Source organism: Phyllobates terribilis, unplaced genomic scaffold, assembly GCF_046119375.1.
Source record: "Phyllobates terribilis strain yellow unplaced genomic scaffold, ASM4611937v1 Scaffold_2__4_contigs__length_985480577, whole genome shotgun sequence".
NCBI lineage: Eukaryota > Metazoa > Chordata > Amphibia > Anura > Dendrobatidae > Phyllobates > Phyllobates terribilis.
The window spans coordinates 746,336,235-746,358,963 of NW_027362762.1; the positions used below are offsets into that span (position 1 = coordinate 746,336,235).

Here is a 22,729-nt window from a genome sequence, read left to right on the forward strand (position 1 = left end):
TTGGGGGCAGTAATGATATTCATAACATGATTTCTGCCATTCACATTTATCTTTTGGACCAGTTCCTTTCTTAAAGGGCATGTATCAATCTGTTCATGCTGCCCAAACCACAGGCAGCGTGAATCAGAGCCTGGCGAGTGCACAATTGCAGCTAAGAATGTTTTTCTCTGAAATACTGTGGCTTTTCCAGAAAATATAGTTTGCAGAGCCCAGCACTGCTTCAGGTGATAGATAGGTTTCTCTCTAAGTACAGACATGAGAGATCTGTCAATCACATGGAGCATGGTGGGGGCAGCACCAGACTAGTCTCGTCTCTGCCTATGGTCCCTAGCTTGCTCTTCAAACTATAATTTAAAAGAATACCTGGCTGCAATCGTGCAAGCATGCTCTGATTCATGCTGCCCGTGGTTTTGGCAGCAAGAATCGAGTCAATATGCAATCAACCTTCCTTTGTACTCTTCTGTACTCATGGCCCTCACAAAATGTTTCTCTGTTACCAACACTGAGTTTAATTTTCAATAAATAGCAATAAATGCATTTAAAAATAGCAATAAATCCTATTAACCCATAGCTCACATAAATATGTCTAATAATGATGTTTCTTTTCTTCCCTAGGTCTCTCGGCAGCTAAAGTGCTTGTAGAGTCAGGTCTTAGTGTAGTTGTGCTTGAAGCTCGTGATCGAGTAGGAGGACGAACATTCACTGTAAAGGTAAGTTTACCTGATATACTTAAAGGCAAAATAGATGGATTTATTAATTGGGTTGAATTCAGTTTTATTTCTTTGGCTTCTAGTACATAAAAATAACAAATACAACTAAAGTTACTCACAGCTCTTTGAGTGTCGGCACTGAAGCACCAGTAGGGTATCGCTGTATTTGGTAGTTAAGTAGTTAATGGATAAAAAGAAAAAAATAAATTGGACCACGCCTTTAAGAAACTGGTAACTTGTGTTAAAGGGAACTTGACAGCTGATATATGCTGACTAAATGTCGGGCAGCATATATAAAAGCTAAAGATCTTTGAGACCCGTAGTAGAACAAAAAGGCCGTCATCCACGATGTGTTCCTCCTACTACCCCGCTCTTTGGTTTTAAAGAGATGAAATAAAGACTGTTATTTTTACAGCCGGTGAGTGCTATCTATCTTCTTACTTACACAGATGACAGCATATATCAAACACTGACTCTTTAATTTCAGCCAGGTATAGTTTACTCTGAAATGCTGCAACATTTAAAGAGCTGGTCATGGACCATGCCATTTGAGGGATTTGTTCAAGTGGGTGGTCACCAGCAACTTCTTCCTTCTTCCCTTGAGTGACTGGTGTCTCTCTTTATGTGGGTGTATAAAGAGAGATCTAACACTTAAGGGGAGTGGAGCAGGGTGAATTCACCATAGACCAGCCTCTTGGATTGACACTAAAGCGGTATGGTTCCAGGACAGCTTTTAAATGTTTTTTTTTTTCTTGAAATTACTCAGCTGGCTGAAATGAGAGAGCCCATATCTGATACTTTCTGCCTGTCAGGTTCCCTTTAAATAGTGTAAAAAATACTATAAGCTAACTAGTTCCTAAAAATGAAATGGCACAGAAATTAAGGCAAACTGATTCTTAAAATCTGTACTACTAAATTACTAAATTGAAAACAATAGTTACTTTTCAAATTCTAAAGAAAATTTCCACCTGACCTTATCAAACTCTTGGTTCTCTCTTAACTTTGACCCAATGATAACCCACATAGATACAATCTTAAACTGGTTGAGAATTTGTTTTCACATCCTGAAGAATAAACCTTTTAAAAATGAGGATCATTTCCAGAGTAACTTATCTGTTACAAGCAATATTCATTTATTTTCTTTAATGTTTCTGCAATATATTGAGATACATCTGTATGTAAGGAAAAACATGCACATACCCTAGGATTGCACTAAAAGGATTAAAACATGTTTGAATAATCAGTTTTACTACTGTCAAAACCTAATATTAACCTATACAATTAGCACAACTGGTACAATACTGACTGGTACTATGAACCATTCCAAAAACTACAGGTGCAACCACAGGACCTTGTCAGAATAAAATTGGAATGAACTTTTTCGGACAATGGCCCTCTGAAAATGTGTTATGTGATATCCAAGGCAATTAAAAGTACCCCTATTCCTTTATTCTTAAAGGAGTTGTCTGGTTTAAAACAACAAGTCTGCAGTTACTCTATGTGACTGTAGAGTTGTGAACCCTCACATAGCCTGCACTGCGCGCTGTGAAGATTCTCCGGTGTCATCACCGGGATCGGCAGTGACGTGACCGCAAGTATGTGATATGCATACTCTCTGCCAAAATTCGACTAGACTTTTTCCGGCCTCACGCAATATACTTGCATTATGTGCGCTGGAAACCGTCTAGTCCGATTCTGTCCGGAAGTATGCAAAGAGCATACTTCCGATCTCGTGACCGCTGTTCATGTCACTGACACTGGAGAATCCTCACAGTGTGCAGTCGTGCTAAATGAGGATTCACAAGTCTTTTGCAGAACTGTCATCTTAGACAGGACAATCCCTTTAATATAAGTCGGAAACCTCTTGGGCCTAAGTGACCCCTTCAAAAAATCCCAGGATTCATTTCCACCTTCACTAGGTAACAAAGTTGTCCATTACATTCTCCATGAAGAAGCACATGCGTCATTTGCATAGATATTCTGTCAAGTTACAATTAACAAGTTACTCATAAATACAAAATAACTTCTGACAATTAATGAAACAAAACTAATTTCTAAATAAAGGTATATGGGCTGAATAGATAATAGCTACTACATCTCTAACTCGATTCTATAAAATCACTCTACTGGAGATGTTCCTCTAATAAGGAGACAATTAGCCACATTTGGTAGGATTAATAAAACCTTGCTAGTCCAAAGTTAAAAATACCAGCAAGGCCATCCATTTGCCAGCAAGCTCCATCACTAACTCCCAAATTGAAATTTATAAATATGGCCTCACAAGCATCGCAACGAAGCACTATGTGACTGGCTCCTAAAGCCATTTTTGCCCAAAAAATTGGTGTTAAAATATTGCAACTTGTGATGTTTTTACACCAGCTCCTCCTTATTTTTTAAGTGGTCGGAGCTTTTCCTTAAAAGGGTATGGTCAGGTGCTGCTATAAAAATTCACTATCATTTATTCCACAAAATGTATGAGAGTTGTAGCAGAAATTTAATTCACTCTATGACTGGAGTACATTTCTAGCAAACAGGCAGCTGAAGGTTGCACCAAATTAATTAAAAGATATGTACCTCGTCAACTTCATGAAGTTATTGAATCTTACTCTAGTGGACCCTGAATCAAGACAGGTATGAAAAACCCCAGTCTTATTAACCCCTTGATCACAGAACATTTTTTCTGCATAGGCTGTGATGCCATTATTTTGACACGAAATGTATTTCTAACTGGCTGAAAAAGACATCCCAGATTTAAAGACTGGAGCTATGCCCTTTAAATAAAAGAAACACATCTGAATTTCAAGAATCAAAGAATTTTATAACAAATTTGATGTGTGTCAAATAAATTTGCCATGAATCAAAATACTAAAAAAACACTAATTGCCCAGGAAATGAGAGAGAGAAGAGGAGAGAGGGGTAGCAGAAAAAGGAGGGTAGGAAAAGGAGAGGGGGAGGGGGAGAGAGAGAGAGGAAGAAGTAGAGGGAGAAACCAAAATAGCACTGAAGGGTTTAATACTGCCATCCTTGGTTGCAGAATGTGAAGAATAAAAAAGGCTGTTAATGTGTTGATACTGCAGTATATCACAGATCAATCAATTCACAGTCACGCTGACTATGTAGGTCCAGCACCTCCCTATATGTCATTTGAATCTTTGGATTATTATTCACAGACTGAGACTACCAGTCCCATTTTCAATGTAGTTCAGCACTGCAGTAGGAACCACAATCAAATTAGACCTTTTTTTATTCTGATGTGGAATGACCTCCTTTCCCTACAATGTACAAACATAAAATGGTGCTCTGATAGCCCCCTTAATTGGCTGCACTAGAACCATTTGATGCCTTAGCTGCAGAGCATTAAGGGATAGCGCACGGCAGCGCAAAACATCATTAGCTTGCTCACTGATGCATCAGCAGTGTGTGAAAAGACACTGACATTTTTTTTTCCAATCCTCATGAATAGAATTGCAAACTTTTTGAATTCGTGAGGACATGCTAATTTCAGGTGATCCGACTCAAAGTTGATTCTCCAGAAATTGAAATGTGAACGAGACCTTATTGTTAGAAATGAGCAAATCAGTTTTTGCCCTTCATGAGCTGTCAGTGTTTTTCAGTGGCAACAAATTGAAACATATACAGTACAGACCAAAAGTTTGGACACACTTTCTCATTTAAAGATTTTTCTGTATTTTCATAACTATGAAAATTGTACATTCACACTGAAGGCATCAAAGCTATGAATTAACACATGTGGAATTATATACTTTACAAAAAAGTGTGAAACTACTGAAAATATGTCTTATATTCTAGGTTCTTCAAAGTAGCCACCTTTTGCTTTGATGACTGCTTTGCACGCTCTTGGCATTCTCTTCATGAGCTTCAAGAGGTAGTCACCGGAAATGGTCTTCCAACAATCTTGAAGGAGTTCCCAGAGATGCTTAGCACTTGTTGGCCCTTTTGCCTTCACTCTGCAGTCCAGCTCACCCCAAACCATCTCGATTAGGTTCAGGTCTGGTGACTCTGGAGGCCAGGTCATCTGGTGTAGCACCCCATCACTCTCCTTCTTGGTCAAATAGCCCTTACACAGCCTGGAGGTGTGTTGGGGGTCATTGTCCTGTTGAAAAATAAATGATGGTCCAACTAAACGCAAACCGGATGGAATAGCATGCCTCTGCAAGATGGTGTGGTAGCCATGCTGGTTCAGTATGCCTTCAATTTAGAATAAATCCCCAACAGTGTCACCAGCAAAGCACCCCCACACCATCACACCTCCTCCTCCATGCTTCAAGGTGGGAACCAGGCATGTAGAGTCCATCATTTCACCTTTTCTGCGACGCACAAAGACACGGTAGTTGGAACCAAAGATCTCAAATTTGGACTCATCAGACCAAAGCACAGATTTCCACTGGTCTAATGTCCATTCCTTGTGTTCTTTAACCCAAACAAGTCTCTTCTGCTTGCTGCCTGTCCTTAGCAGTGGTTTCCTAGCAGCTATTTTACCATGAAGGCCTGCTTTACAAAGTCTCCTCTTAACAGTTGTTGTAGAGATGTGTCTGCTGCTAAAACTCTGTGTGGCATTGACCTGGTCTCTAATCTGAGCTGCTGTTAACCTGCGATTTCTGAGGCTGGTGACTCGGATATACTTATCCTCAGAAACAGAGGTGACTCTTGGTCTTCCTTTCCTGGGGCGGTCCTCATGTGAGCCAGTTTCTTTGTAGCGCTTGATGGTTTTTGCAACTGCACTTGGGGACACTTTCAAAGTTTGCCCAATTTTTCGGACTGACTGACCGTCATTTCTTAAAGTAATAATGGCCACTCGTTTTTGTTTACTTAGCTGCTTTTTTCTTGCCATAATACAAATTCTAACAGTCTATTCAGTAGGACTATAAGCTGTGCATCCACCTGACTTCTGCACAACACAACTGATGGTCCCAACACCATTTATAAGGCAAGAAATCCCACTTATTAAACCTGACAGGGCACACCTGTGAAGTGAAAACCATTTCCGGTGACTACCTCTTGAAGCTCATCAAGAGAATGCCAAGAGTGTGCAAAGCAGTCATCAAAGCAAAAGGTGGCTACTTTGAAGAACCTAGAATATAAGACATATTTTCAGTTGTTTCACACTTTTTTGTTAAGTATATAATTCCACATGTATTAATTCATAGTTTTGATGCCTTCAGTGTGAATGTACAATTTTCAAAGTTATGAAAATGCAGAAAAATCTTTAAATGAGAAGGTGTGTCCAAACTTTTGGTCTGTACTGTATATACAGTGGTGGCCAAAAGTATTGGCACCCCTGCAATTCTGTCAGATAATACTCAGTTTCTTCCTGAAAATGATTGCAATCACAAATTCTTTGGTATTATTATCTTCATTTAATTTGTCTTCAATGAAAAAACACAAAAATAATTGTCCTAAGGCCAAATTGGATATAATTCCACACCAAACCTAAAAAAGGGTGTGGACAAAAGTATTGGCACTGTTTGAAAAATCATGTGATGCTTCTCTAATTCGTGTAATTAACAGCACCTGTAACTTACCTGTGGCACCTAACAGGTGTTGGCAATAACTAAATCACACTTGCAGCCAGTTAACATGGATTAAAGTTGACTCAACCTCTGTCCTGTGTCCTTGTGTGTACCACATTGAGCATGGAGAAAAGAAAGAAGACCAAAGAACTTGAGAAACCAAATTGTGAGGATGCATGAGCAATCTCAAGGCTACAAGTCCATCTCCAAAGACCTGAATGTTCCTGTGTCTTCCGTGTGCAGTGTCATCAAGAAGTTTAAAGCCCATGGCACTGTGGCTAACCTCCCTAGATGTGGACGGAAAATGAAAAATTGACGAGAGATTTCAACGCAAGATTGTGCGGATGGTGGATAAAGAACCTCGACTAACATCCGAACAAGTTCAAGCTGCCCTGCAGTCCGAGGGTACAACAGTGTCAACCTGTACTATCCTTTGGCGGCTGAATGAAAAGGGACTGTATGGTAGGATACCCAGGAAGACCCCACTTCTTACCCCGAGACATAAAAAAGCCAGGCTGGAGTTTGCCAAAACTTACCTGAGAAAGCCTAAAACGTTTTGGAAGAATGTTCTCTGGTCAGATGAGACAAAAGTAGAGCTTTTTGGAAAAAAGCATCAACATAGAGTGTACAGGAAAAAAAAGAGGCATTCAAAGAAAAGAACACGGTCCCTACAGTCAAACATGGCGGAGGTTCCCTGATGTTTTGGGGTTGCTTTGCTGCCTCTGGCACTGGACTGCTTGACCGTGTGCATGGCATTATGAAGTCTGAAGACTACCAACAAATTTTGCAGCATAATGTAGGGCCCAGTGTGAGAAAGCTGGGTCTCCCTCAGAGGTCATGGGTCTTCCAGCAGGACAATGACCCAAAACACACTTCCAAAAGCACTATAAAATGGTTTTAGAGAAAGCACTGGAGACTTCTAAGGTGGCCAGCAATGAGTCCAGACCTGAATCCCATAGAATACCTGTGGAGAGATCTCAAAATGGCAGTTTGGAGAAGGCACCCTTCAAATATCAGGGACCTGGAGCAGTTTGCCAAAGAAGAATGGTCTACAATTCCAGCAGAGCATTGTAAGAAACTCATTGATGGTTACCGGAAGCGGTTGTTCGCAGTTATTTTGGCTAAAGGTTGTGCAACCAAGTATTAGGCTGAGGGTGCCAATACTTTTGTCTGGCCCATTTTTGGAGTTTTGTGTGAAATGATCAATGATTTGATTTTTGCTTCATTCTCTTTTGTGTTTTTTCCTTGCAAGCAAATTAAATGAAGATAATAATACCAAAGAATTTGTGATTGCAATCATTTTCAGGAAGAAACTGAGTATTATCTGACAGAATTGCAGGGGTGCCAATACTTTTGGACACCACTGTATATATATATATATATATATATATATATACATATATATATATATATATATATATATATATATATATTTGAGGCTATTCACAGTCAGTTTTTCTTTTTTGCTGACAAATGGCCCATGTAAAAAAAAGGAAAGACATGTCCTAATCTGGTTCTGGTCTGTTTTATGTAAAGAGATTGCCAGTTCGAATGTATGGGTCACTGAAAAAAAATTAACAGTCCACTGATGCCATCCACGTGCTTCAATGTACTGTCTGACTTTCAGTGACTGGTTGGGAAACCTCAATCGGCTCTCGCTATGTGCTGACAACATAACGGACACTTGACATAGCCTTGCATGGATGCGTGTGGGAGTAGGACAGAAATTCTCATGTGGTTTACAGTTGTTGAAGGTGTAAAGGTGTATAGTCACCTTTAGCCCATGGACAATTACACAGAATTAATCCATGGGCTATTCTGCTCTACTGTGCAAAGACAGGGATATACTTCAAGAAACATATGTGACCAGATTTATGAATACATGTGTGTATATTAGAATGTTGCATGATTTTCTGTTTCCTATGCAAAGAATAAAAAACTGAGTACCCCTTTAACTCCTATTCATTACAGATTTCATAGACCACACAACCCCTCTGCTCTGCCTGTATAAAGGCTTCTTATTTTTAATACTGGGGCCCACGAGCAAAAACATGGCTGAGAATTTGTTGTCTACCAAGATCAGTATGCCATTCATATTTTTGCAGTAGGAGAGATCAGCAGGGTTAGACTAGAACTAATAAGCAGCCTTGGCACAAACCCCATCAGCCCACAGAAATGATTTCCCTATGCAATGAGATTGGCAGCAAATATCACATTTGGGACAACAAATGGCGCTAGAGTAGATGGTGTTAAAGTTTGTTTAGTCTGTATTGTATGACCTCTCTGTCGTTTTGTTTGTGTCAGGTCTTTCCTGTTATTCTCCATGTTATGATGATTGATATTATGTTGTATGTCCCAAGTAAAACCGTTTATTCTCCCTCAATGTCTGATGATTCTGCTGAAAGCTGAAATCTGCAATGGGAGTGACCATAAAGTGGTCACAGGCAGACTTTATAAGTAATTACAAAGCTAATGAGACCCATTAGTAGTAAGATTACATAATAATTAAAGAGGATCAGTCCATTCTTCTGACATGTCTGTTTTAGTAGATATCTGTAGTCCCCATGAAATAACAGTTGTGGAGTTACTGGAAATCTCTTTTTGCTAATCCTCTGTTATATCAACTAGAAATGTATGAATTAATTGACGACTTGGTGTCTCATATCACTTGACAAAGGCCTATGTCTATACACATATAAATACGCATAAACGGATAGTTAGTCTCATTTCCAATATAATGTTCTATTCGAAAGAATAATGAGGATACCCAATATTCAATGCATTAATTCTCATACCTCATTATAATAAATCAAAGAATAGTAATCCATGTGCTATCAAAATTTGCAAGTTTATTACATCAAAAATTACAAAATTACACAGTCAACAGACAAAGCCCTTTTATAAAATAGCCCCTAAAAAGACCCATTAAAAAGACTTGGGCAGTGTGGTTCTAGATGAAAATATTATTTAGCTTCATGATTCTGTCATCGGAGTTTAGTGGGTCCGGAGATCATCAGTTATAAAGTACAAGAGTCCACCCAGAGATAGGTCAGATTAGTGCAAGACAAGAAAAATTGCTGGGATCCCCACAGCTTTCTAAATCAATGGTGAACATACAGACCAGTCTGTATGTTCACCATTGATTTATAAAGCTGTGGGTGTCACAGCAATTTTTCTTGTCTGATGATCTCTGGACCCATTGAGACAATGATCATGATATAGCATTTAAATTATACGAGATACATATTTTAGTTCATAATATTCATCTCAGAATTATGTATTGCAACTATATTTACTGTTACAAATGGTTGTTATTATAAAACTGTATATGTATGAAATTTATAATATATGTTATATATATATTTCTATCTCTGAAATGTATGAATTATAATTTTGTATCATGTTCACCACTAAACTCTGATGATAGAATCATGATGCTAAATAATATTTTCATCTAGAACCACACTGCCCAAGTCTTTTTAATGGGTCTTTTTAAGGGCTATTTTATAAAAAGGCTTTGTCTGTTGACTGTGTAATTTTGTAATTTTTGATGTAATAAACTTGAAAATTTTGATAGCACATGAATTACTATTCTTTGATTTATTATAATGAGGTATGTGAATTAATGCTATGTCTATACACCGTCTGACAGTCTCCAATCCTAGCTGACAGTCTCAGACTGTGAAGAGACATCCCATTGACAAGGGAAATGGTAAAGTCCCATTTTTAGGTAGATCTGGGTTACACAGAGACTTTATGTAGGATTACCGATTAACTGACAGCTACTCAATGTATCATAATAGTAGCTAATGCAAAAAAGTCTGTTTATGCATATATTTCCAAGAAGAATAAGATAGAAATATCACTAATTAGAGTTTTAAGATAAAAATATGCTCCAGAATTGTTACTTCATTGATTCACTAAAACAGAAATCTCAGGAGAGGTCAAAGCTCCTCTATTACGCACCGGTAATGTTTCCTCTCATTCAGGACTGCTGCCATGAGACGAAATCAGCATCTTGCCTTATGTGGTAGTCAGAGGTGTCTCTCAAGGGAGTGACAAAAAGCTGCATAAGAACTCAGCCTAGGCAATACTGCATGCAGCGGGTCGGGATGTGCGAAACAGGCTCAAGAGCTGAGACTGCTCCATACACAGTAGAGCATGGCTATGTTACACAGCCGGTATCTGTCTCTAAGACGGCAGCAGTCTATTTAGCGAGCAGCTACACTGTTGGCGCAGCTGTTAACCAGGTGCCGCTGTCAATCTCTCGACAGCAATATTTAAATGAAGTGGTCATCGATGCACACACTTACTTAAAGCTACCACCTCTACCATTTTTGATTTCCTATGAGGCTCAGCCACAGGTTGGGCTTCATAGCAGACTGTGATTTGTATTATGTACTGTAATACACTGGTATTGCAGTATATGTAGAATAAGTGATCAGACGATTACAGATTCTAGTCTCACTAAAAGATTCAATAAGATAAAAGTTTTAAAAAACATAAAAAAAATAAAATATATAAAAATTCTAATCACTTTCCTCACCCCCATTAAAAATAAATAAATGAGAAAAAACAAATGAACCCTTCCAGTAAATGCTGTAAAGAAAAAAAAATTGAGACTCCAGAATTGCATTTTGAATTTTTATTTGACACCACACCACCCTAAAAAATGCAATAAAAAGCCTTCAAAGTATTATAAATAAAATCATTGGCTCACTACGTAAAAAAACAAGATACAGCTCCATCAATTATAAAATAAAAACAAAACACGTCCTGGAAAATGGCAAAAGAAACCAATTTTTTCTTTTACAAATTTCTGGATTTTTTTCTATATGCAAATCGCCTCTTCAGATTTTTTTCTATCACTTAAAATAAATCTATGCAAGTTTGGTATTACCGTAATTTTACCGAGAATCTGAAGATATATATTTTTTGATTATTTTAAAATGCAAAAAATGCCGTAAAAGTAATACGCAAAAAACAATGGCGGAATGGCTTTCATTCACTGGAGGTTTAGAGGTTTATGTTGCTTTGTAGGGAAGAGCTGCATTTCAGTTTTTGTCTCTCGTAAGAGGAAAGTCAGAATTGGCCCTGTTCTGATTATAACCATTCTTTTTCTTCTTCATTCAGGCGAAGACTATCATTACCACTTCTCCTAATGATTGAAGAGTTTGCTGCCAAGACATCTTTGAAATGAAACTAGTGGTTTAGCTGAATGCGTTTTAGAACAACAATAAAAATGATACCTGTTGTATAGCAATCCAATGTGCTAAGCTTTGAAGTCACATGCAATGTAGCCTAGAAATGCATTTGTGGTGTGCGGATGCACACTGAATGCACTGGCACGTCCCCAATGCATTTCCAGGCTAATTTGCATGTGGTTTCAATCTTTGATTTTTCGCTAAATGGTACATCGGATGACTGCAACACATTTATCATTTTTAAACAAAACATAAATAACTTCAACATTGAAAAAAATAAAAATAAAATTATTTGTTTTTCTAGATACCTGCATCTATTAAATGGATATATCAATATACTTCCGGTGCTGTACCAATTTATATCCTAGTTCTAGCAATTTTGTATTAGAACATATTTTATAAAGGTCGCATCCTGAATTATTATCATTTTATTGGTTTTCTTATCAGAACAGCAAAACAAAATATGTGGATCTCGGCGGTGCTTATATCGGTCCCACTCAGAACAGAATCATAAGAGTCGCCAAAGAACTTGGAGTGGAGACGTATAAAGTAAATGAAGAGCAACGACTCCTTCATTATGTCAAGGTAAGATTAATATTTACGCTGTGCAAGGTAATAGTAGTTATTAATTATTATTGTGACTGCAACCGTCAATTAATTATAATAGAATATTTTAATACATCTTATAGTGAAAGGCTTAAAATCCTATATTTTTTGTAGACTTTAAAATATCTATTTTTTACTCTGAAATCGATGGCCCTACATAATATTTCCTGTATTATTATTGTTCTTTTTGCAGCGCAGTACCTTTCTGGTAATTCATGCAAATGATAAACAGCTTTTTTAAGGCTTAGCAAAAGAGAAGATCTAAAATGGGTGAATATGACAAGGAGGCATCTAAGTATAAGAAAGAACGTGGGAAGTAGATCAAAGCATTAAAAGACCAGACAAGTGCTGTAGGGAAAAGCGTGATCAAAATAATATAAAAACCTGTGGGCTTTGCTGGATGTCAGGAACAGATTGCAATCATATGCAAACACTCACAGCCCCATCTGGTGGCAAAGATATATTTGAATACAATTCTTTTGATTCACCCGTTACAGTTAATAATCTAGATTTTTAATACATACTGTATCTACTGTTTTTGTATCATTATGATAGATATGGTAAATAATATTGTGAAAATATAATATAATAGGATTTCCTCCCTGAATTTAAACATTAACATTCACTCTTCAATATTACATTGCAATTGCAACACCATGAAGAGGTCATGGATTTGAGGAAATAACAGGATGAATAGACATGTTAAAGGAAACTTGTCGATTTATGCTGCCCAAGTTACAGAGAAAACATAGAACTTATTACGCTTGTTTATATATTTCACATCGCTTTACATATATTGTCATCACTGTCTCCATTGGGGCTCACAATCTAAATTCCCTATCAGTAAGTCTTTGGGGTGTGGGAGGAACCCCATATAAACATGGGGAGAGAGAACATACAAACTCCTTGCAGATGTTGTAATTGGTGAGTCTCTACCATAGCTTACATGGAGTGGCACTGGACTAGTCTTGTCTCTGGCTATGTTACCAGGATCTTCCAACTATATGTTCTCCAAAACACTAGAGCATTTAGAGAATAATTTAGCCTGCTTCAGTCATACAGCCAGTCTCTGATTCATCCTGCCCGTAGTTTGGGCAGCATGAATAGCATGACATTCCTTTTAATTTGCAAATGATGAAAGAACATTTTCAAAATATCTCAAATCATTCACAATTGAGTATGAGCGCCACACACAGAAACACATGCATTTACTCACCTTGGCTGCTATTCGTAAGGTTATTAATTGTTGTCTGAGGAATGTTCTGCCATGCTGAATGCAGTTGGGCATGCAAATCATCAAGATTCATTGCTGGCAGCTCCCTTTGCAATTGCCAACCAATGATGTCCCCGATGTGCTTAATGACAAACATGTCTGGAGACTCTGCAGGACATGAAAGCATGAGCAAAATGTAGCCTAGTGTTGTTGACGCGCCCCCTGGGCCATATTCTTTAGGGGGAATATCCGGAGCCGGATCAGATGGGAGTTGTAGTCTTCCGAGTGGCTGTGACCCAGTCCGTGCCCAGGGTGTCAAACTCAGTTGTATGTGGCAGTCCTACAGATGTTAATAAGTTCTTAATGTCGACTACGCCACCCGTTGTATTGCGGTCACTACGGCCGCCGCTGCAGCAGGGTCCGCTGAGGCTGATGGTGTAGGTGCAGCTTTGGTGATATAACCCCCAACGGGTGGGGTATAGCCTCAGGGGGATCAGGTGCAGAGGATGGGGGTTGTGGTGATGCAGTGTAGACGGCAATCAGAGACAGAGTCGGGTTATGCAGTTTAGGATGTTTACTCACTGCTGATGTTCCGGTCACTCCAGCTTCGAGTGACCTCCCGAGCCGTGCTGCGTCCACCAGGTTCTGGATCCAGCCAACCCCCAAATAAGTCCGGAGCGTGACCCTGAGCTCTCCTTCTGTCCTTTCTCTGGCCGTCCCCACTATTGATCCACCCAGGTCCAGCTCCCTCGGGCCTTCTGTTGGGAGACCCTTGGCCTTGGGTTCCCTGACCCTCCACGTGGTATGCCTTCGTGGTGGATGTGGTGGGTGGCCGTGGCAGACGCTGCCCACGGCCTCCGGTCTCTGGCTGGGGTGTGTTTTTGCCCCCACCAGCTTGGGTTCCGGTACCCTGATGCCGACTCTTCACCCGGGGATTTAATTTGGGTTCTTAGAGTCCTCTCTTCTGTTTCCCCCTCTGGGTCTCTCTTTCTCCTCTCTCACTCTGGGTCTCTCTTCTCCTCTGCTCGCTGACTTTCTCTCTGCAACTGACTCTGTTCTTAGTTGGTGCCCACCTTATATACACCCTCTATGTGTGAGCTCAGGTGACCAGCACCCAATGAGCTCCTATCTTTACCCAGGCTGCTCCCCCTATCTGCCCCTACACTACTTGGGATGTACCACCCCCCTCCCACTCCAGCCAGGAACAGACTCGGTCGTACCTGCACATTTCTAAGTGGGAGTACCGTCGGCCTGTTCCTCGGAAATGGGATGTATGTAGTGCATGCAGCCTACCGAGCTCAGTTCCACACTCCATCCTTACCCGGGAGTGGAATATCACACCTCTGGGTTGAGGTGCAATACCCCTGTAGCAGCCGAATCCTCAGGGTGCTACATTGTCGTGTTGAAAAACAAGTCCTGGTACACTTGGACAAATAGTAGTAACACTGGTTCCACCATTAGATCAATGTATTGGCAACCTGTTGGTCTACGTGGAATGAAGACTTTCCTTCATGAAAATCTCTTAATGGCACTGTCCATGTGGTCTCCAGTGATAAGTCCCACTCTTGTCTTGAGTGCAATGATAGCTGCAGAGTGGTATGTAGACCAAGTGGGCCACACCATGAAGAGGCCTTAAGGAGGGAATTTCAAACCTTCACACTTACTCCAGGAATTATGGTGAGGGATGGTATAATCTAAGGTAGCTGGATCCCTGTTATCTTAATTTCAGGTACACTAACTGCTCAGCATTACACTGATTTGGTCTCAGAAACAGTGATACAGCTATTTCCTTAGAGTGTGCAAAAAACTGATCTTTAACATGACATTGCTAGGCCACATGTTTCTCTTGTTACTTTGAGCAGACTGTGCGGCCTAAATGAGCTACCAGGGCCTGCAGAATCTCCAGACTTGTTTCCCATGAAGTACTTTGGAGACATCATAGATCGGCAATTGCAAACAAAGCTGACAGCAGTGGATCTTGATGTTTTGCATGCCTAAGTGCATTCAGCGTGGCGGAACACTCCTCAGACAACCATCAATAACCTCACGGGTAGCAGCCAAGATGTGTAAGATGTGTAAGTGCTTTTATTTCTGCACGTGATGCTCATACTCAATACTGAATAAATTGAGATGTTTTGAAAATGTTGTGTCACAGACAGTCGCTCTGGATCTGGTTGCAGTATGTCACTGCGTTTGGAAATTGCAGACGCCTTCTTAATCCTTCTCACTTTTAGACCCAGCGGCAGCCTCTCTCCTGCTCTGATTGACACACCCTGGTTTGGGTGTTTATAAACTCTCAGTCTGCTTTAGGGAGTCGCCAGTGATATTCTCATTTTCCCTTGCGAAGACTTGGAGCAACAGCAGTTGGCTAGCTCTGGCACCCTTGGAGGACGTTTGATGTTATCTCTCTGGTGTCTGCTCAAGCTAAGTTTTCCCCCCTTTGTTTGTCTCCCTTGTTGTCTTTAGTTTATAGTGGGGACTGACCAGTGCTCACCCTCCCCTCCCTATCTAGGGTCTAGTTCTAGGGATATACAGGGATTAAGTTTCCTGTTTGGCGACAGGTGCGTAACCTATATAAGGACGGTTTGGGCTACCTCATCTCTTTGTGTTACACTTAGTCTTGCCCACACTGTGCGTGACATGTTCTTTCCATTTTTTTTATTATTTCCATATTATTAACGTGTCTACCCCTTCTGTAATTCCCATAATTGCAGGACTTATCCATCTTAGTGTTGCAATTTCTATGTTAAAGATTCTATACTATTAAATCTGAAGATAAAGTGACAGTCTTTGCTTTCCAATTTTCTCTTCACCTGTGGCCTCTTATTTAAGTGCAGCTATATTGGATGTAGCTTTGAATCTTGAACCTGATAGTAAATATTCTTACTGGTTGAAAAAATGCCAGTATCTGTAAAAAAAAGAAACATTGTCTTTAATCTAACTTCTAAATAGTTAAAGGGGCTGTCTGGGCAATATTGATTACCTACCCTTGAGATCGGTCATTCATATTGGGTCAGTAGAGATCCAATATCCAGCACCCCACGGATCAGCTGTCATTACCCCTCGCAGGGGCCGAATGTAAACATTGAACAGCACAGCTTCATTCAATGTGTAGCAGCCACTGCCGGGTACTGCACAGCAGCTCCTATTCTCCTGATGATCTTTTTTTAAGGAAAGGTTTCATTTTTACATGCTTGTACAGCCCCTTTAGTATAAGGTCACTTTTTAAAAGTTGGTTGAAAATGAATAAACATAATCCAGGACCACATGACTGTATGGAAAATCCCATCCTTTCTTTTGTTTCTGGTTTTCCTTCTACATGATATAAATGGATTATAAGCCATTATAAAGAAGTTAGAGTGGAAAGTAGATTGAGATACTACAGATGAGCAATTTGGTTTCTGCTGACTTGATCCGGCTTCCAGCATCTGCCACAACACTTTAGACTGTAGGTACACCAATACTTTTATAGTTTTGGGATATTATTAATGTGCTGAAAGTGGCCTGACATCATTGTTCTACTGCTAGTGGTCGATTCATGCACATTAATCCCATGTGATTACAGTCTGTTCTGTTTGACTGTTCTTTTGATAAGGTGCACCACATATGACTGGTGAAAATAACTAGTGCTTGAATACATTTGGTTACGTTCCCACGATGAGATTTTGGTGAGTGTTTGATATTGCAGCTTTTCTGTACCATTTCTGCACCTGTTAGGTAAGCTAGGTTACTTGCATTTTTTATTGTGTTTTTGAGGTTTTTTTTTTACATGTCATTTTATTGCGTTTTTGACACTGTGTTCTTTGCCTCTTTTTGGTGTGTCATGTTTTAAAGGGGTAACATTTCTCCTTGCGGGGAGAGACATGTTAATCATGTCAAGGTGAGGAGACTTTTAAAGCCACAATGTTCCTCTAGGAAATATGCAAATTGTCTCTTCAGAGAAGAAGAGGACTAGAACTCTAGTGCCACCTACAGGAAGTAGCAATCCTAAAAGTCAATAGTGACCCTTTAACGAGCCTTATCACATGACTTAGGATGTAAGCCAGAACCTGAAACTCAATTTGCAGACACTGTGTTTTGGGGTACTGCCCCTCGTCAGTGCGAAGTGTGAGTTCTGGTTTGGCTGGGTGAGAGGCGTCAGACCGGTATCTAAGGAGTAGCATATCTCCTTGCGGAGAGAGACATATTAGTCTTGTCAAGGTGAGGAGACTTTTAAAGCCACAATGCTCTCCTGCTCCTCTCATGTGTTAAATAAAGCTGCTTTGTTTTTTATTCTTCCTGGTATTTAGCCTTGACAAAAAGTTATTAATATAGTCAAGTGCATATTACATGAGTTCTTGATGTGTTTCTGTCTCGGTAATGCACTAAAAACGTATGTGCATTTTTACATATGGATTCTCCACATCTGATGCAAGACTATGGTAAAAATTTGCACCGAAGACTCGGCGTACCCATAAGAGAAATTGACATGTTGCAGATTTGGAACCTGCACTGCAGGTCAGTTTATGCGGAGTCAAAAGAAGCACAGTGGGCAGGAGATTTCTATAAAACCAATCCACTTTGCTGGAACTATTAGACCATGTGCGCATGTTGAGTATTTGGAGAGTTTTTACCTAAGTATTTGAAGTCAAAAACAGGAGTGGCTAAAAAATGCCGAAGTGGTGACGTGTTTCTATTATACTTTTCCCTTGATTGTTTAACTCCTGGTTTTGGCTTACAAATACTGTGGCAAAATACTTACCAAAAACTCAACGTGTGCACACAGCTTTAGACGTGAAAGTACGGAGCGTCAAAAACTCATCACGGCACAGTGTTTATTGCAGTGCAGTGTGGTGTTCCATGGTGGGGGTGCCTCACCATACCAGGGTCAGACGTGAGTGGTATTATTTTAGTGTGTATTTTAATTGTTTTTACTTGTGTTTTCTTCAATACATTTAAAGATAAACTTTATTACTGTTTTAGAGATTTTGTTTTATTATTGGATGTGCCTTGTTTGTACAAGGGTATGTGACGCCCTCCAACCCACATCAGGTAACCTTGTCCTGTCAGTAACTCCCCTTATGGTATGGAGGGACTATTGTACCTTTAGAATATATACTACTGTATCCCAAGTGAATTTGTTTGAGGGAATTTATAGCAATGTGTTGCACTTATGGTAGTAGTTTATCATGTATGAATTAAACTTATACTAGTAAGGTTTATGTGGGTTATGGCGCCACCTGGTGGTTGTTCCCATTTTTAAATGTGTGTTTTTAATAACTGTTTTCAATAAAGATTAGTTGATTATTTGAAGTATTTCCTTGGATGTTGTTTTCGACTCTAAACTGTGGTTGATTCTAATGTACACCTATTTCTTTATATGATATTCTTGTTTGTACAATGTATCTTTTTTGTATTATATTACTTAGCACACACCTGCCTGTTGTGCCCGCCACCGTTCTTCACCAGCACAGAGCAGTCACTGATGCTCCTGCCGGCTAATCAGCTGCCTCTGCTGATGTCACGTCAACACAGCTGTGGTTTGTTTTCCGCTTTGCCAAGACGCAGGGCGGGACTGCCAATGCAATTCTGATTGACAGCCGGATCCCTGTTGCCTAATTGGGGGACTTAGGGAATCCAATTAAAGTAATTAAACTAAACCAATTAAATAAATTAAAGGAAAACCAACTTACTGCCTATTGAATTTTTCTGCAATATGTACCATATATACTCGACTATAAGCCGAGTTTTTCAGCACATTTTTTGTGCAGAAAAAGCCCCCCTCGGCTTATGCTCGAGTATATAGGAATTCCGTTGGTGGATAGTGGGGGGGGGGTTGTGGTGGTGGAGGGTGGGGCCCATGCAGCAGCCGCTGCTGCAGCTACTACATGTGCCTGCTGCTAAAGGGTAATGAATATTCCCTCTTTTCCACTCCCACGGGCGTGGAGAAGAATGAATATTAATTCTCTTTAGTAGCTGGCATGGAGGAGCGCTGAGCCGCAGCTCCTGATGACAATGCCTGCTACTAAAGAGAATGCATAAAGAGAAGTGGATATGCTGACAGCTCACATCAGTGTCTGAGAGCGCATGGCTGTAAAGCACTGCTCTGCTCAAATGCTGACATGCGCTGCTGCAGCAGAACAGGATGCGGCGCTGGAGTAGAGGTGAGGAAGAAAGGTGAGAATAAGTGTTTATTTTTTATGTGTGCAGTGATGGGGCCATACATACCAGGATTGTTGGATGAGGAGGCCATACATACCAGGATTGGGGGATGAGGGGTGCCATACATACCAGGATTAGGGGATGAAGAGGCCATGCATACCAGGATTGGGAATGAGGGGACCATACATATCAGGATTGTGGATGAGGGGGGCCATGCATCCCAGGATTGGGGATGAGGCGGCCATGCATACCAGGATTGGGGATGAGGGGGCCATGCATACCAGGATTGGGGATGAGGGGGCCATGAATACCCTGATTGGGAATGAGGGGGGCCATGTATAGCAGGATTGGGGATGAGGGGGCCATGCATACCAGGAATGGGGATGAGGAGGCCATACATACCAGGATTGGGGATGAGGGGGCCATGCATACCAGGATTAATAATGTTTTATAACCTTTTTATTTATATAGCGCCAACATATTCCGCAGCGCTTTACAATTCAGACAGTTTAAAGACATTATCGGGTTTGTCCCAATTGGGGCTTACAATCTACATTCCCTATCAGTATGTCTTTCGAGTGTGGGAGGAAACCAGAGAACCCGGAGGAAACCCACGCAAACACAGGGAGAACATACAAACTCTTGCAGGATTGGGGATGAGGGAGCCATGCATACCAGGACTGGGGATGAGGGGGCCATGCATACCAGGATTGGGGAATGAGGGGTGCCATACATACCAAGATTGGAGGATGAGGGTTGCCATACATACCAGGATTGGAGGATGAGGGGTGCCATGCATACCAGGTTTGGGGGATGAGGGGTGCCATACATACCAGGATTGGGAGAAAATGGGGCCATACATACCAGGATTGGGGACGAGGAGGCCATACATACCAGGATTGGAGGATGAGGGGTGCCATACATACCAGAATTAGGGGATGAGGAGGCCATGCATACCAGGATTGGGGATGAGGGGGCCATACATACCAGGATTGTGGATGAGGGGGGCCATGCATCCCAGGATTGGGAATGAGGGGGCCATGCATACAAGGATTGGGGATGAGGGGGCCGTGCATACAAGGATTGGGGATGAGGGGCCATGAATACCCTTATTGGGGATAAGGGGGGCCATGATAGCAGGATTGGGGATGAGGGGGCCATGCATACCAGGAATGGGGATGAGGAGGCCATACATACCAGGATTGGGGATGAGGGGGCCATGCATACCAGGATTAATAATTGTTTATAATCTTTTTATTTCTATAGCGCCAACATATTCCGCAGCGCTTTACAATTCAGACAGTTTAAAGACATTATCGCCACTGTCCCCATTGGGGCTTACAATCTACATTCCCTATCAGTATGTCTTTGGAGTGTGGGAGGAAACCGTAGAACCCAGAGGAAACCCACGCAAACACGGGGAGAACATACAAACTCCTTGCAGGATTGGGGATGAGGGAGCCATGCATACCAGGAATGGGAATGAGGGGGCCATGCATACCAGGATTGAGGATGAGGGGGCCTTGCATACCAGGATTGGGGATGAGGGGGCTATACATACCAGGATTGGGGATGAGGGGGCCATGCATACCAAGATTGGGGGATGAGGGAGCAATGCATACCAGGATTGGGGATGAGGGGGCAATACTTACCAGGATAGGGAAATTTACCAGTAGCTGCTGCATTTCCCACCCTAGGCTTATACTCGAATCAATAAGTTTTCCCAGTTTTTTGTGGTAAAATTAAGTACCTCGGCTTATACTCGAGTATATGCGGTACATATTTTCTATTATGAGTTCTCTCTGTGCTTCCTGGTAATAATATCAGAGTACAAGTGACATCACTGATTCTTACCAACCATTCTCTTCCTCTGTTTTTACTGCAATCAGATTGTATGATGAATGTCACATGACAGAATACATTCATATTTAAATCTGATGTGTCCTACAAAAATGTATCTAAAAAAAATGTGTGAATCTTATATTGTGCATGAAGAAATTACTGTTATAACATTCCTTCACACAAATATAAATTTTCTTTTTTCTTAATTCACTTTCTTTTAGGGTAAAGCATATGCTTTTAAAGGTCCTTTTCCTCCAATGTGGAATCCAATTGTCTACTTGGATTACAACAATCTCTGGAGAACTATGGATGAAATGGGAAAAGAGGTAACGTTGAACAAAACTTGATTAATTACATTAAAATTTATAAACAAATCCCAAAATATATAAAGTGTTCTAGAAAAGTGCTGCTAGACTACGTAGTGACAACAATTCCATAACAGAAAACATTTTGTGGTGCCATAATAATTAAATTTTCACTGTTCTCTGGCTATATGGATATATATGTAGGATACCTTAAACTTAATATTTGTGTATGGTAAAACTCTAAGAAGATGCTGCAACTTAGATTACATTTTTTTTTTGATCAAATATAATTTTTTGGGGGGGCATTGGCAAAACTACTATAATTATTGACAGTAAATAATGAGTAGGAGGGAAGATCATATTTTTACATGTTTAAAACTGATTATTTCAGATTCCCAATGACTCTCCTTGGAATGCGCCACATGCTGAAAAATGGGATAAAATAACAATGAAAGAACTGATTGACAAGTTATGCTGGACCAAGTAAGTGTAAAAAACCCTACCGCTTGAACTGGGTTTCTGCAGTAAGAGATTCTAAGGCTCTCCCTGGTATTACAGCTTTAACCCCTCTACAGGGATCTCGATTTGCTGAGGGAAAACCAGTCAGGCCAGGGTTAAAACAAGAGAGGTGCTAGTAGTAAGGAAGACAGAGATAGCGAGGTCAGAATCCAGTAGGTCAGGAAGAATAAACAGGCTGGGAACAATAAACCATTTTAGACCAAAATGGCTTAACCCCTTTACAGCCCATGACGTATTAATACGCGTCAGTGCCCTGGGCTTTAAGAGCCTGACCCGTATTAGTACGTCATGGCGATCGCGCGCGCACACAGGCTGTGCGGGCGCGATCGCCGCCGGGTGTCAGCTGATTGTCCCAGCTGACACCCGGTACTATGTGCAGGGAGCGGTCCCGCACCGCTCCCGGGACATTAACCCCCACAATGCTGCAATCGAAGTCGATCGCAGCATTGCGGTGGCAAGGGGAGGTGATCGGTATACTCACCTCCTCTTCCGGCCTCCAGCGCTATCTGCTGCGGCTTCCCAGGTGTTGACATGATGACCTGATGTCGTCATGACAACATCCGGGTCACCAGGCAGCAGGAACATTGTTTGGTCATGCGCAGTGCACGACCACACAATGTTCTCACTGTGCAGCGCTGACTGCCTGCATAGCACAGGG

The 22,729-nt window shown here is 40.8% G+C and overlaps 1 protein-coding gene across 1 annotated transcript in view; it reads left to right on the forward strand.

Annotated features, from left to right (window-relative positions):
* The window catches only part of LOC141227649 (amine oxidase [flavin-containing]-like), a 197,912-nt gene that overhangs the window by 63,529 nt on the left and 111,654 nt on the right, over nucleotides 1-22,729 (forward strand). Inside the window, exons 2-5 of the mRNA XM_073667244.1 lie at nucleotides 616-710; nucleotides 11,893-12,030; nucleotides 21,469-21,573; nucleotides 21,944-22,035. Of these exons, the coding sequence (XP_073523345.1) occupies nucleotides 616-710; nucleotides 11,893-12,030; nucleotides 21,469-21,573; nucleotides 21,944-22,035 (430 nt within the window). The remainder of the gene's footprint in view (nucleotides 1-615; nucleotides 711-11,892; nucleotides 12,031-21,468; nucleotides 21,574-21,943; nucleotides 22,036-22,729) is intronic.